This window comes from Cervus canadensis, chromosome 1 (assembly GCF_019320065.1).
Source record: "Cervus canadensis isolate Bull #8, Minnesota chromosome 1, ASM1932006v1, whole genome shotgun sequence".
NCBI classification, from domain to species: domain Eukaryota; kingdom Metazoa; phylum Chordata; class Mammalia; order Artiodactyla; family Cervidae; genus Cervus; species Cervus canadensis.
In genome coordinates, this window is record NC_057386.1 from 29,522,489 (window position 1) to 29,536,010 (window position 13,522).

Consider the following 13,522-nt stretch of genomic DNA (forward strand, 5'->3'; position numbering starts at 1 on the left):
ACAGAGTGAAGTAAGCCAGAAAGATAAAGAACATTACAGCATACTAACACATATATATGAATTTAGAAAGATGGTAACGATAACCCTACATGCAAAACAGAAAAAGAGACAAAGAAATACAAAACAGACTTTTGAACTCTGTGGGAGAATGTGAGGGTGGGATATTTCAAAAGAACAGCATGTATACTATCTATGGTGAAACAGACCACCAGCCCAGGTGGGATGCATGAGACAAGTGCTCGGGCCTGGTGACTGGGAAGACCCAGAAGGAATAGCGTGAGAGGGAGGTGGGAGGGGGGATCAGATGGGGAATACGTGTAACTCTATGGCTGATTCATATCAATGTATGACAAAACCCACTGAAATGTTGTGAAGTAATTAGCCTCCAACTAATAAAAAAAAAATAATAAATTAAAAAAAAAAAAACAACTCAACATTCAGAAAACAAACAACAACAACAAAAAATCCTTAAAAATATTAAAAGAAAAATGACCTATAACATCTGTGTACCAGCTAGTATTCCAAGAAATACATACATAGCTTTGTGTTCATAGCTTTGTGTTCACCAGATGGACAAAGAAATGAATAATAACACTTTGTGTCAGTGAAGTAGCAGCAAAAATAACTGTATAAAAATGTTAAGAAAAAAAGAAAAGCTTTTTAAACCTTGGTATTCTGAGTGTGGCCATGGGCCCAGCAGCATCAGACAGCATCTGGGAGCTTATGATGGAAATGCAGACTCTCAGGGCCCTCGCCACACCTATCGAGTCAGAATCTGCATTTGACCACGAGCCCCAGGTGGGCCACTGGGCACATGCTGGCTTGAGGAGTGTTGCCCTAACACACTCCTTCTGGGAACAGATTGGCACAAACATTCAGGACAGGAATGTGGCAACATGGACTAAGAGCTTTCAAAAATAGTCATGCGTTTAGGTTCAAGCTTTCCACTCCTGTGTATTCAGCCTGGGGAGATAATTAGAGAAATTAAATGTGCATTTGAATTATACTTTTAATAGCAAAAATTTGGAAGCAAAAGTCCAATAGTTGGAGGTCAATGAGGTGGAGAAATGATATGCTAGTACTAAAAAGAAAAACCTTACTGAATATGAAAAGTTATGAAAAAGTCCATGATAAATAAAATAGAAAAGCATGCCAGAAGTGTAAACTCACATAATTATTTTAAAACCAAACGCGTTCACAAATATTTTAAGTCTAGAAGAAAATACTATAGAATCTCTGAGTCAATTGTCTTTTGAAATACTTTTTCTTACACTATCATATATCAGTAGTGAATATATATTACCTTAAGAGTTATTTAAAAAATTATCTTAAAAAGGACTGCAATTACTTATGGTATCACAAGCAATAAAATATGCTCTCAGCCCCCTAGCCTGGCTAGCGTTGTTGTACCATTTTCTTTTATATTCACTGGTTTGAAAAAGTGGAAAAATGGCAACTCATTATTGTTTTAATTTAGAATTACTTAAAATTAATGAGTTCTACATTTATTTTTAGAATCTGCTCTGGCACTGAATAATTTAAACTACATTATTAAATAATGCAGCTCATATTCTAAAATAAAATGAATACTTGTTCAGTCCAGTTTACTTTAAATTTCAGACTATTATGCTGTGTAGGCTTGCTTGGCACAAAGATTTGTATTCACCTCTTTCATACACTCACTGGTATTTTAATTGTTGATGAATTTTTAAGTCAAACCAGTCAATCTTAAAGGAAATCAACCCTGAATATTCACTGGAAGGACTGATGCTGGAGATGAAACTCTAATACTTTGGCCACCGGATGTGAAGAGCCAACTTATTGGAAAAGACCCTGATGCTGGGAAAGGTTGAGGGCAGGAGGAGAAGGGGGCAGCAGAGGATGAGATGGTTGGATGGCATCACCAACTCAATGGACGTGAGTTTGAGCAAACTCTGGGAGATGGTGAAGGACAGGGAAGCCTGGCATGCTGCAGTCCGTGGGGTCGCACACTGCTGAGCCACTGATGGCAGGCCTTCCCTGATGGCCCAGTGGCTGAGACTGTGCTCCCAACACAGGGGACCTGGGCTCCATCCCAGCTCAGGGAACTAGATCCCACACTCTGCAACTAAAGATCCTGCATGCCACAACCAAGACCTGGCACGGCCAAATAAACATATAAATATTTTAAAATTATTTGTTTTAAAAAACCAAAATAATGCCAAACCCTATACCTTCAGATCGTCTAGGTTGGATGGGAGTGGGCCTGGCTTGAGAGAAGAGACACCAGTTTGTCCAGAAAAGCTGTTTTTGGCAGGAGACAAAGGGGTATTGCTCAATGGTGCTGAAGCAGCGTTTGGATTTCTGGCCATCTGCTCATTTGGTTCCCTGTAAAACAAACACAGAAGAGGTACTGAAAATACAGTCAAATTTATGTATGGGGATATGACATTGTGATTTATAATAGGAAATGTATATATTTGGTCTTCATCCTGGTTTCTGGCACAGCTCCTAAAACCCTGGGGGTTTCCTAAGTTATGAGAACAAGGCTGTCTTTTGTTATCCTAATGAGGTGACTGTTGGAAGCCAGGTAAGCATGGAGGCTGGTGGCCTGGAGACTGAACCATGTGATTAGAGAGTTGGAGTTTTCAGTCCCACCCCTGACCTCTAGGGAAGAGAAAAAGCTGAAGGTTGAGTTGATTCACAATGGCCAATGACCTACTCAATAATGTAATGAAGCCTCTATAAAAACCCAAAAGAATGGGGTTCAGAGAGCTTCCGAGTTTTGTAATAGGTGGAAATTTTGGGAGAGTGGTGTATCTGGAGGGACATGGATGCTCTGCCTGACTCCCATGTACCCTGCCCCGAGCCTCTCTTGCATCTGGCTGTTCCCATGAGGAGCTATGTGCTTTTACAACAGACCAGTAGTCTATTAAGTAAAATGTTTCTCTGAGTTCTGTGAGTAACTCTAGCAAATTAATTGGAACCCAAGGAAGAGGTTATTGGAACGTCCAGTCGATAGCTGGTCTGTCAGAAGGACAGGTGACAACTTGGACTTGTGACTGGTGTCTGGAGGGTGAGGGGCCAGTCTTGGGGGACTAAGCCCCAAGCTGTGAGACTGAGATCCAACACCATCTCTGGGGCATCAGAACTGAATTGACTGTGGGACCCCCCCCACCCCCGCACCGACCCTAGCTGGTGTCAGAGAGGTGTCTGGTGGTATGGCGAAGTCTGGGTGACCTGACCACCAGGACGTGGTGTGGTGTGGGACCCGCTGGGGCCTCTGATGGAGAAGCCACAGCCAGCCTCCATCCCCGGTGCCCCCCGCCCCCCACCCCTGGGCTTGCCTGACTTACTTGAGTGGAGCTGCGTGCAGCCCGGGGTAGCTGAAGCGGTGCTGCTGCTGCTGGCTGAGGATCTGCAGCTGCAGGAAGAGCTGCTGCTGCTGGAGCAGCCGGGCGTAGGCGGAGTCCATGGGCGGAGGGGACTTCTCCGCCTTCTGGTCCGGGGGGATGTACTGGTGGTATTTGAGCTTCTTCACCTTTGGCTTGGGGTCCTTGGGCTTTTTGTGGCGGTTCTTGCTGTCGCTCAAGGACTTGGACTGCAAAGTGGGTGGAGAGACGGCATGTGCTTTTAGGTGGTGGATGGGAACGGCTTGGCATCAGGAACGTTATCTCTAGATTTTATCTGATAGATGTTCTTGAGCCCCCAACACACAATATAGCAAAGACAGGAGGCACAATGAGATCCGGGACGTTAAGGTACCTAACAAACAAATCCATGCAAATACAACGCAAAGGACGGACACTCCTTAGGCAGGAAGTCTTAAGTCTTAGAAGTGGCTTCGGGGAACCTCCTTCCCAGAACAGAGAGGTAAGTCTATGTTTCAGTGAGGCCAGCTTCCTAACCCAAAACCTAAATCTGATGACTAATGAAGATGACATTCTGTTCTCGGGTTAGATTCATAAGAAGGTTCTTTTTTTAAAAAAAAAAATTTGACATGGATCATTTTTAAAGTCTTTATTGAATCTGTTGCACTGTTGTTTTTCTTTTGGTTTTTTGGTCGTGAAGCACGTGGGATCTTTGCTGCCCAACCAGGGATCAAACCCACACTCCCTGCACTGAAAGGGGAAGTCCTAACCATTGCACCACCAGGGAGGTCCCAAGAAGGTTCTTTCGTCTGTATGCGTGTCATCATCTTTAGGGAAGCTCCTTGTGAGCTGACTTATTAACAACATGAAAGAAGATGAAATTAATGCTGTCTCTAAAAACCCAAAAGGTGGATTCTTGTTGCTTCTAAATCAATTCCCCTTCCCACCAAATACTGATATAAGATCAGGAAGTGACACCCTCTGAACTAAAGATTCTTCACTGACTATAGGAAGGACAAGTCACCCACTGAGACCTTTCCAGAAGTTACCAATCATGACGTACGGTTTGGACCCTTGAAAAAAGTTAAAGACAGAGGCCTGGAAGTAAAGACACGTTTTTGAACATGGTATAGTCATCCAACTGTACCACATCTCAATGACCCCAACCTGCAAGTTGGGTAAAATATTCTCTACTTTTGATCTCACTAACCAATGGGAGGATGGTAAAGTATATTGTTGAAACAACAAGATTTCAAAGGACAGTGTGATTATATTTATAACCTGTTCCTGAAATCCAAAGACCTCCAGAGATTGAGAAGTAGGTGTGTATTTCAGTCAGTTAAAAAAAAATTTCCAATTCCTAACTGTATTACAGAAGATTGAAATGAACAGGGATGTGATGATGGAAGGGTCTTGATCTGAGGACAAGCTGGCGGGGGAAGGTGTGGTACCAGCAGTGTCCAGAAGAGGGAGCTCCTGAATAGCCAGCAGGCAGGTTGTCACCGGGCAGCTTTCCCATTTTAACTACAAAACACACATCTGAAGGTGACCTATTGGATTTGCTTTTCTCTGACTCAGCGTGCCCGTCCACCAAAGCTTTTTGTGCGTGTGTTTTCTCAGGAAGGCTTCCTCTTGTACACTTAGCTCAAGGATTCCTATGGGCCGGGGGCCCTCCTCCCTGCTCATTCATCGATGGGTTAGTGCTCCAGGTAATGAGTCAGCCTTCTGTTCTTGGGAGAGTTTCCCCCGAGCTCCTGCAGTCAGCTCTGCCCTGCTCCCACTCCTCCTAGGACCTGCTTGTCTGGGGAAGCTGCAGCCTTGTGTCTAAGGCAGCTAAATCAGGGGCTCAGTCATCTCTATCTGTTGCCTTATTATCACAGAGACTCTCTGCATTCAAAAGGTATTGTATATCGGACCATTTTCTCCCGATAGTGAGGAGCACAGACCACTGAACCCATGGAACTCTGAATCACTGAAGCTTTTACATGGGCTGCGCTCATTTGCTCAGTCATGTCTGACTCCATACAACCCCGTGGACTGGAGCCCGCCAGGCTTCTCTGTCCAGGGGATTCTCCAGGCAAGAATGCTGGAGTGGGTTGCCATGCCCTCCTCCAGGGGATCTTCCCAACCCAGGAATCAAACCCACATCCCTTACATCTCCTTCATGGGCAGGCTGGTTTTTTTTTTTTTTTAACCACTAGTGCCACATGGGAAGCACACTTGTAGCTGTATTATATTTGCATATTTTTGACAAGACTTCATTGAAACTGATTGTCCTTTCTCAGGACTATTACTACACTTTCTTAGTACGAAGAGGCTGAAGGCTTGGCTCATTTGCATTCAGCTAAGTTCAGTCACTCAGTTGCGTCTGACTCTTTGCGACCCCATGGACTGCAGCACGCCAGGCCTCGCTGTTCATCACCAACTCCTGGAGTTTACTTAAACTCATGTCCATTGAGTCAGTGATGCCATCCAACCATCTCATCCTCTGTCGTCCCCTTCTCCTCCTGCCTTCAATCTCTCCCAGCATCAGGGTCTTTTCCAACTCATTTGCATTAGGTAAAATTTAAATACTTCAGTAGAAATACTAATACAATTTCTCTTTGCTCCCAATGGTGGAAACCACTGAATCATATTAATATGCTCCCAAGTCACTATGTCTCCTCCCTCCACCTGTAATGAACAAAATTCACCAATAGCCACATAATTTCAAAGCTGTTGAGCTGAGTGGATTGTGAAGTGAAAGTCGCTCAGTCATGTCCGACTCTTTGTGACTCCATGGACAAGTCCATGGAATTCTCCAGGTCAGAATACTGGAGTGGGTTCCCTTCTCCAGGGAACCTTCCCAACCCAGGGATTGAACCTAGGTCTCCTGGTGTCTCCTGTATTGGTGGGTGGATTCTTTACCAGCTGAGCCACCAGGGAAGAGTGGATTGTAGGCTGGGTTTAAGCCACTGCAGTCTGGGGAGCTTTCCTGGGAATCAGAAATGCCTGCCATCCGTTCAGAACATGAAAACTAGTTTTGTGGGCTTCCCCAGTGGCTCCGTGGTAAATAATCTGGCTGCCAGTGCAGGAAACACGGGTTTGATCCCTGATCCAGGATGATCCCACAGCAACTAAGCCCGAGGGCCACAGCTATTAAGCCTGTTCTCTAGAGCCTGTGAGTCACAACTACTGAGCCTGCGTGCTGCAACTACTGAAGCCCGAGCGCCCTAGAGCCCATGCTCTGCAACAGGAGAAGCCACCGCGATGAGAAGCCCACACACTGCAACTAGAGAGTAGTTCCCACTCTCTGCAACTAGAGAAAAGCCCACCAGCAATGATGACCAGCACAGCCATAAATAAACAAATAAAATAAAAAAAAAAAAAAAACGACTTTTGTGTATACGCAGTGGAGGGGTGGCAGGGCCATTTCTTTAACACTGATTCTTACTCAATTTACAAGCTTTTAAAAGTATTTCTTAAGAATCATCTCAGCATTAAGTGCCAGCTTTAGAGCTGAGAAAATATTAATATGCCCCCAAGTCAATGAGAAGTTATTTGGGATAAAATATTATGAAAAAAGAGTCAAATGACTACCAGTTAACTGAGGAAAAAATACTTTGTGAACTGTTAGATATAATGCTGAGAAAATTAAACCCAAACTATGCGATCCTGCTTATTCTGTGCCTCCTGCGAATGTAAGCCCTCCCTTCATCTTTATGTCCACAGGGAGACTGGCTTGAATGACAGAGGTTTTGCTTTAGGCAAGGCCCTCAGGCTGGCCTCCCTTGTGGAGAAGCCACTGTCCTATACCTGTGTTAAGTCGCGTGCAAATCCTGTGTGCATTGCAGTCAGTGTCTGTCTCTAGGCTAAGCTACCGGAGGCTTTCAAGTCAGGAACCTGCTGGCTGAACTGTGAGCCCGAAGAAAGGAGTGACAGACGCTTCTCTTCTGTGGGGAAGACCCCTGATGGGCAAGAGCGTCTTGGTCCACATACACTGATAGCCCACTTCTCAACCCCTGTCTAGCGATGCTCCCAGTGGACTGAATCCATCCATCGGTCACATGACTCTCCCCGTTGCCAGACCTGACTCAGCACACTCCGCCCCACGGTGGCCCCGTGAGCTGCATGCTCGGGCGGGCGTGGAGGCTGGCCCATCCTACCTTTACGGCTGTGTGCACAGGGATGGGGGTGCCCAGGGAGCCAAGCCCCTGCTTGCCCGGGTCTGGCTGGTTGCCGGGTTGTGGGGCTGAGTCACTCCTCTCATTTTCTGGATCCTGAAAATCCAAATTTGAGCCTGATTAGGATGCAGGAGTAGAAACCGTGACACGGAAATGTTGCGGTGGAGGCGCCCACCCTCACCCCCCAGGTCTGCTGTGTTAATCCCAGCTTCTTATCTGAGGAAAACCTCAGACTCTGTCCCTGGGGGTGGAGAGTCAGGTACATGATTTGTCAACCAACTGAGGACCCTTTTTAAGAGAGAAAGCAAGCATGATAAACAATCATCCCATCCAACAGGTATAGAACTAACTTGGGCTAGGTGAACTGGGACATCTGGTCACCCTGTGGGCAGGCTCCACCTACTTGCAGTCAGGTCTACATGTTGGAATTGACAGTGGGATTGAAAAAGAGAGGAAGTGGGAGGAATGAGTGGAGGAACTTTGGGGGTAAGTTAGGACAATGAAAAGGCTAGATGAGAAGGGGGTTGGCAGATGGAAGGAAAGTGTGTAGGTATTTGTGTGTACGTGTGTCTCTGTATCTGCGTATATGTCTCTGTGTATGCCTCTGTATGTGTGCACATGTGTATGTGTATACATTCCTTTGTGTGTGTGTCTCTGTGTGCATACATGTGTGTCTGTGTGTATGTCTGTGTATATAAATATGTGTGTGCATGGGTGCAGCATCAGGAAGACCTTAATGAGAGGCACATTCCCACCCGCAGAGGATGCAGAAATGCACACAGCGTCCTCTTCCTCTCCCACAATCCTATGGCGCGACTTTGAGGAAAGGCCACTGAGCTGCCCAGTCTTTGCCTGAGCACGAATCAAAGGTCTGGAGCATCCTTTTCTCTCAGAGCCCATGCCCTCATCTATCACTTGAGGCTGCTGGGTTAACTGATGTAAAATGATTTTTGCATTTTGCCTGACATTGCTCAGTGCTCATTCCCTTCTTTCCCACTTCAAGGGTGAAAAAGAAAAGTGTGTGTCTTCTTCCCAAAACATCTTTAAATCAGAAGCTGAGGAATTTACTATCAGAGCAATAAGAATACAAATGGCCCGATGTACTATTTGATGTTATCAAAGACGCTGGGCTGCAAAGAAGCTCGGGATGCAGGGAAGAAAGAATGCTTTGATTACAAACTCTTGCACAATAAACATGCAGCTCTTTTGGCTCTGCTTTTTCTGTCTTCTGTCTCCTTCTCATTCCACATTTCCTCCTGGCAGCCTTGAATTTGCTCTGATGGAGTGAAGAGGGGCCTGACAATGACCGGTAACAGTGCAGTTTCAGGAAAGAGGGTCATGGTAAATAACTCCTGAAACTCTCTCTGATCCCTCCATGCTTTACAGTTTAAAAATGTTTTCAACTAATATGGGTTTAAGTACAAACATCCAGCTATACAATAAATCGGGCTTCCCTGGTAGCTCAGCAGTAAAGAATCTGCCTGCAATGTAGGAGACCCAGGTTCAATCCCTGGGTTGGGAAGACCCTCTGGAAAAGGAAATGGCAACCCACTCCAGTATTCTTGCCTGGAGCATTCCGTGGACTGAGGAGCCTGGCAGGCTACAGTCCATGGGGTTGCAAAGAGTTGGACAGATTGAGCTTCTAACACACACACACATACAAGAAATAAATCCTGGGGGTATTATGTTCAGCATGGTGACCATAGTTAACAAGACTTCATGGTCTCTTTGAAAGTTCCTAAGAGAGTAGATTTTAAAGACTCTCATCACTAGAAAGAAAATTTGTAACTATACATGAAGATGGATGCTAACTAGAATTATCCTGGTGATCATTTCACAATATACATGATATATTGTATCTATCATATATACTGTGAAAAACACACATAATTCACACATATATTATTATACATCACATGCATATGTTATATTTCACAATATATACAGTAGATATAATATCGAACAATTATGTCCTACATCTGATATTGTATATACTGTATACATTGTGTATTTCACGACATATATGGTATCAAACAGTTGTGGTGAACACCTTAAATTAATACAATGTTAGATGCCATTTATACCTCAAAAAATTAAAAGTGCACACAGATATAAAATATCTATATATAATAAAAATAAGATATAAGATATCAATATAGATAATTAAAACACATAAAATAATGCATGCTCAGTTGTTAAGCTGTGTCCAACTCTTTTTCGACCTCAGAGACTATAGCCCACCAGGCTCCTTTGTCCATGATGTTTCCCAGGCAAGAATACTGGAATGGGTTACCATTTCCTTCTCCAGGGGATCTTCCTGACCCAGGGATTAAACCCGCATCACTTTTGTCTCCTACATTGGCAGGCAGGTTCTTTACCACTGAGCTACCAGGGAAGCCCCATGTAAAATAATACATGTTAATAAAAATATGCAATATATACATACATACATATATACACACACATATATATATAGTATCTGATTTCAAGTCATTGAACAATTCCTGTGAGGCCAAGAGGAGTGAGGTCTTCCTGAAGGGAAGGGGCTGAGGGTGTAGGGTTCTCTCCTGAGCCGGGATGTGGTGGAAGATTCACATCTCGCTGTCACACGAGTGTGACCCCTCCTCTCCCTCCTGTGTGGACATTCACACTCATCTTCTCTGGGGGCTCCAGAAATACAATCCTGCCAGGCAGAGGGGAGTGCCATCAAGACTGGATGTGGCTTCTAGAGGGGACGCTCCAGAGATTGGGGGAGGGGGTGGTCTGCAGTGCTCCTGGGGCCACACAGTACTCAGCCTCACCAACTCATCTCCTTCTCTGTAACATCTGACAGAAAACACCTGCAAGGTGCCTAGCACTGGTCCTGGTACACAACTAGTGCTTAATCATGGCAGTAGCTGTTGACAGCTATCATCCTGCTCTTTATAAATGTGCTTTGAATAGTATTTGCAACATATATTTATCATGCCTGGACAGTCTGTGGATTTGCCCAGAAAGAGGGGAGTGCTATGTTTGGGTTGGGGCTGGAGGCAGCTCTCGAAGGATTTGGTGGGTGGGCGCCTGCTAAAGGCAGGAGCAGCTTGGGGCTCCTGCTTTTCAGCCAATCAGTTTTTCCAGTAGTCAAGGACGGATGTGAGACTTGGACCATAAAGAAGACCAAGTGCCAAAGAATCTACTTTCCCATTGTGGTGCTAGAGAAGACTCTTAAGAGTCTCTTGGATGGCAAGGAGGTCAAACCAGTCAATCCTAAAGGAAATCAACCCTGAATATTCATTGGAAGGACTGATGCTAAAGACAAAGCTATAATTCTTGGTCACCTGATGTGAAGAGCCAACTCATTGGAAAAGATTCTGATGCTGGGAAAGATTGAGGGCAGGAGGACAAGCGGGCAGCAGAGGATGAGATGAATGAAATAGCATCACTGACTCAGTGGACATGAATTTGAGCAAACTCCTGGAGACAGTGAAGGACAGAGGAGTCTGGCGTGCTGCAGTCCTTGCGATCACAAAGACTTCAGTGACTTAGCAACTGAACAACCACCAGCAGCACCTCCTGCTCTTGCTCCCCAGATCCTGCAGTGGCAGCTCCATCACAGGAAGGACTGCGGATTTTGAAACCAGTCCTGCGGTGGCCCTTTCTCTCCAGGAGACTGTCCACTGACTGCCAAATCTTGGGGAGCCTCATTTTTACCTTGTCTGCAAATATGGAGATAAAAGACATCTGTTTAGCCGAGTAGATACTGAAAATGTAAGTTGCAGGACATCTTTCCTGGGACTCTCTCTCTTGGTGTTTTCTAGAAACTCCTGCCTTCACACACAGAACCCTGAACTGAACACCGTGAGAATTAGCAACAGGACGATGTGTCATGAAGAGACATCTCTGGGTCTAAAGAAACATCTCTATGTTAAACCCACCGCGGCAGCCGTGATTTCAAGACTAAAGAGATGAGCAGGCGGGAAGGGGGTTTGTTTACCTGGACTGTCCCGCGAGGACCCGCCACAGGGGTCTCCGTAGCTTTCGTGTCTGGGGGGGATCCTGCTGAGCCCTGGAGGTCTTCCCCTCGAGTCTGATCTGGAGAAAGCCCATCGCTGCTGCTGTCCTCCTCAAAGGCAAACGCATCCTCCGACTTGGAGAAAGTCACCTGGTTCCCTGAGGGAGGGGAAGCCAAGACTGGGTCAGCAGACACACTTCCGGGTGTCACCCCCATCCGGAGCACTACCCGCTGGCTTCAGAGTTCCCAGCTCAAGGAACCCAGGTCTCCAGCAGTGCAGGTAGATTCTTTACTGTCCGAGGCACCAGGGAAGCCCAAGGTAAGAGTGAAGGTATATTTAAAATGATGTGGTCTCTCCTCTATTTACTCTGTAGAGGGGGACTTGCATTTATAAAAGTGGCATGTTTGGCTGGGAGGAATGAGTGACATACTAAAGGTCTATCATCACCTGTCAACCTTTACTTAGTGTTGATCCATTCCTGCACATTTTGTTATGTGAACCCCTATCTTTCTGAAGCTAAATCAGGGAAGATGAAGGAAAGAATGTGGGCCACTGGAGGAGAAGGCCCCCTGTCTCCCTTGGGCTTTACGACCAGAGGTGAAGTTGATGTGACAGCGTGCCATTTGCATCGTGTTCAAATACAAATCAGGCACCCAGCACGAAATGTTTTACAAACTTTGCTATTAAGGATAAGCCAGGGGAGCTCCTAAATTTAAATTTCTAAAAGTCAAAAGAGGGCTAATGTCACCAGGGTGTACTGAAGCCCCATTCAACAAACGCATATCTGTTTATAAAAAGCCATAAATGTGTCTCAGAAACTGGAGCATGATCTTTATTATTTTTTTTGTATTCTTTGGATTTTGTTGTTATTCCTCTTATCTTTGTGTCTATTTTGGAAATCCCCAGCGACTCGCACATGTTCAGATTCTTCCCCAGCAGCCTGTGTGGTGTCGGGAGGGGAACCCAGGCCTGGGCTTGGGAAGTGGGGTTACCAGACCAGATGGGACTGTGGTGACATCCTTGAATGTCCCTCCCATTTCTGAGTTGCCAGATCTCCTCTCTTATTATCCAAGCGCAGAGTACAAAATGTGCCGAGGCCACAGAGCCCTCCTGACCTGCTTGCAGGCACAGCTCTTGGAAAGGAATTTACGTATTATCAGCAAGTTTTCCAGTCCGGGGTTCTGCAATCACACTAACAAGAACTTTTGACTCAAGCTCTGAGCAGATAAGAGAGAGGAGCTCTCACCGGTGAGATTGGAAAGAAGCTGGAAGTAATGGAACAAACGTGGTTTGGGGCTTGTCATCGCCACAGCTGCTGGCATGCGTCCCGGACCCCCACTCAGACACGCAAGCGTCAAGTCAGGAGGGAGGCCGGACAAGCACAGAGCCGGTGAGAACTCCAGTCTCTGGGCAGCCTGCTAATCTGGAAAGGCTAGGGGACCAGCACTGCTGCTTCTCGGCTTCCAGGATTACTTATAAAACTCAATGTCACTTTTCTATGATTATAAAAGTAATTTTTACTTATAAAAATTTGTACCATATGAAATGAACATAACAAGGTATATAATAATCCCACTTGCCTTAATGATTTATTTCTTCTTCCGGATTTAATTCTATCCGTATAGCAAGACACACACGGATTTAAAAAGCATTTCATTCAGTTAGGACTGGGTGAAATAGACTGTTCTGAAACTTGCTTTTTTTTTTAGTTTTTTTTTTAACCCCACAGTGCTTCTTGGAGATCTTTGTATGTGAACACACAGAGATCGGCCTCAATTTTTTGGTAACAGCTACACAGTATTCGACTGTCTTAATAGGAACTTTTAGTTTTCAACTTTTATTTCCCAAAGGGCCCTTATTTGTATCTATAAAAATTTGAAATAATAGAAAAGTGCAGAGAAGAATATAAAACATCTGTTCATGTATCATCTGAAATAAATACATGCCAGTACTTTTTATATGTGCATCAGAAACCAATTCATTTTCTAACAGAGAGTTATTTGACAAATGTCTGCTC

At 45.0% G+C, this 13,522-nt stretch overlaps 1 protein-coding gene across 7 annotated transcripts in view; it reads right to left on the minus strand.

Annotated features, from left to right (window-relative positions):
• MYOCD (myocardin) overlaps positions 1–13,522 on the minus strand; it is a 96,251-nt gene that overhangs the window by 27,128 nt on the left and 55,601 nt on the right. For all 7 annotated transcript variants that reach the window (XM_043473822.1, XM_043473813.1, XM_043473832.1 and 4 more), the window contains 4 exons: positions 11,487–11,662; positions 7,496–7,609; positions 3,336–3,580; positions 2,214–2,367 (listed from right to left, as the gene is read on the minus strand). In XM_043473822.1, coding sequence (XP_043329757.1) covers positions 2,214–2,367; positions 3,336–3,580; positions 7,496–7,609; positions 11,487–11,662 — 689 coding nt within the window. The remainder of the gene's footprint in view (positions 1–2,213; positions 2,368–3,335; positions 3,581–7,495; positions 7,610–11,486; positions 11,663–13,522) is intronic.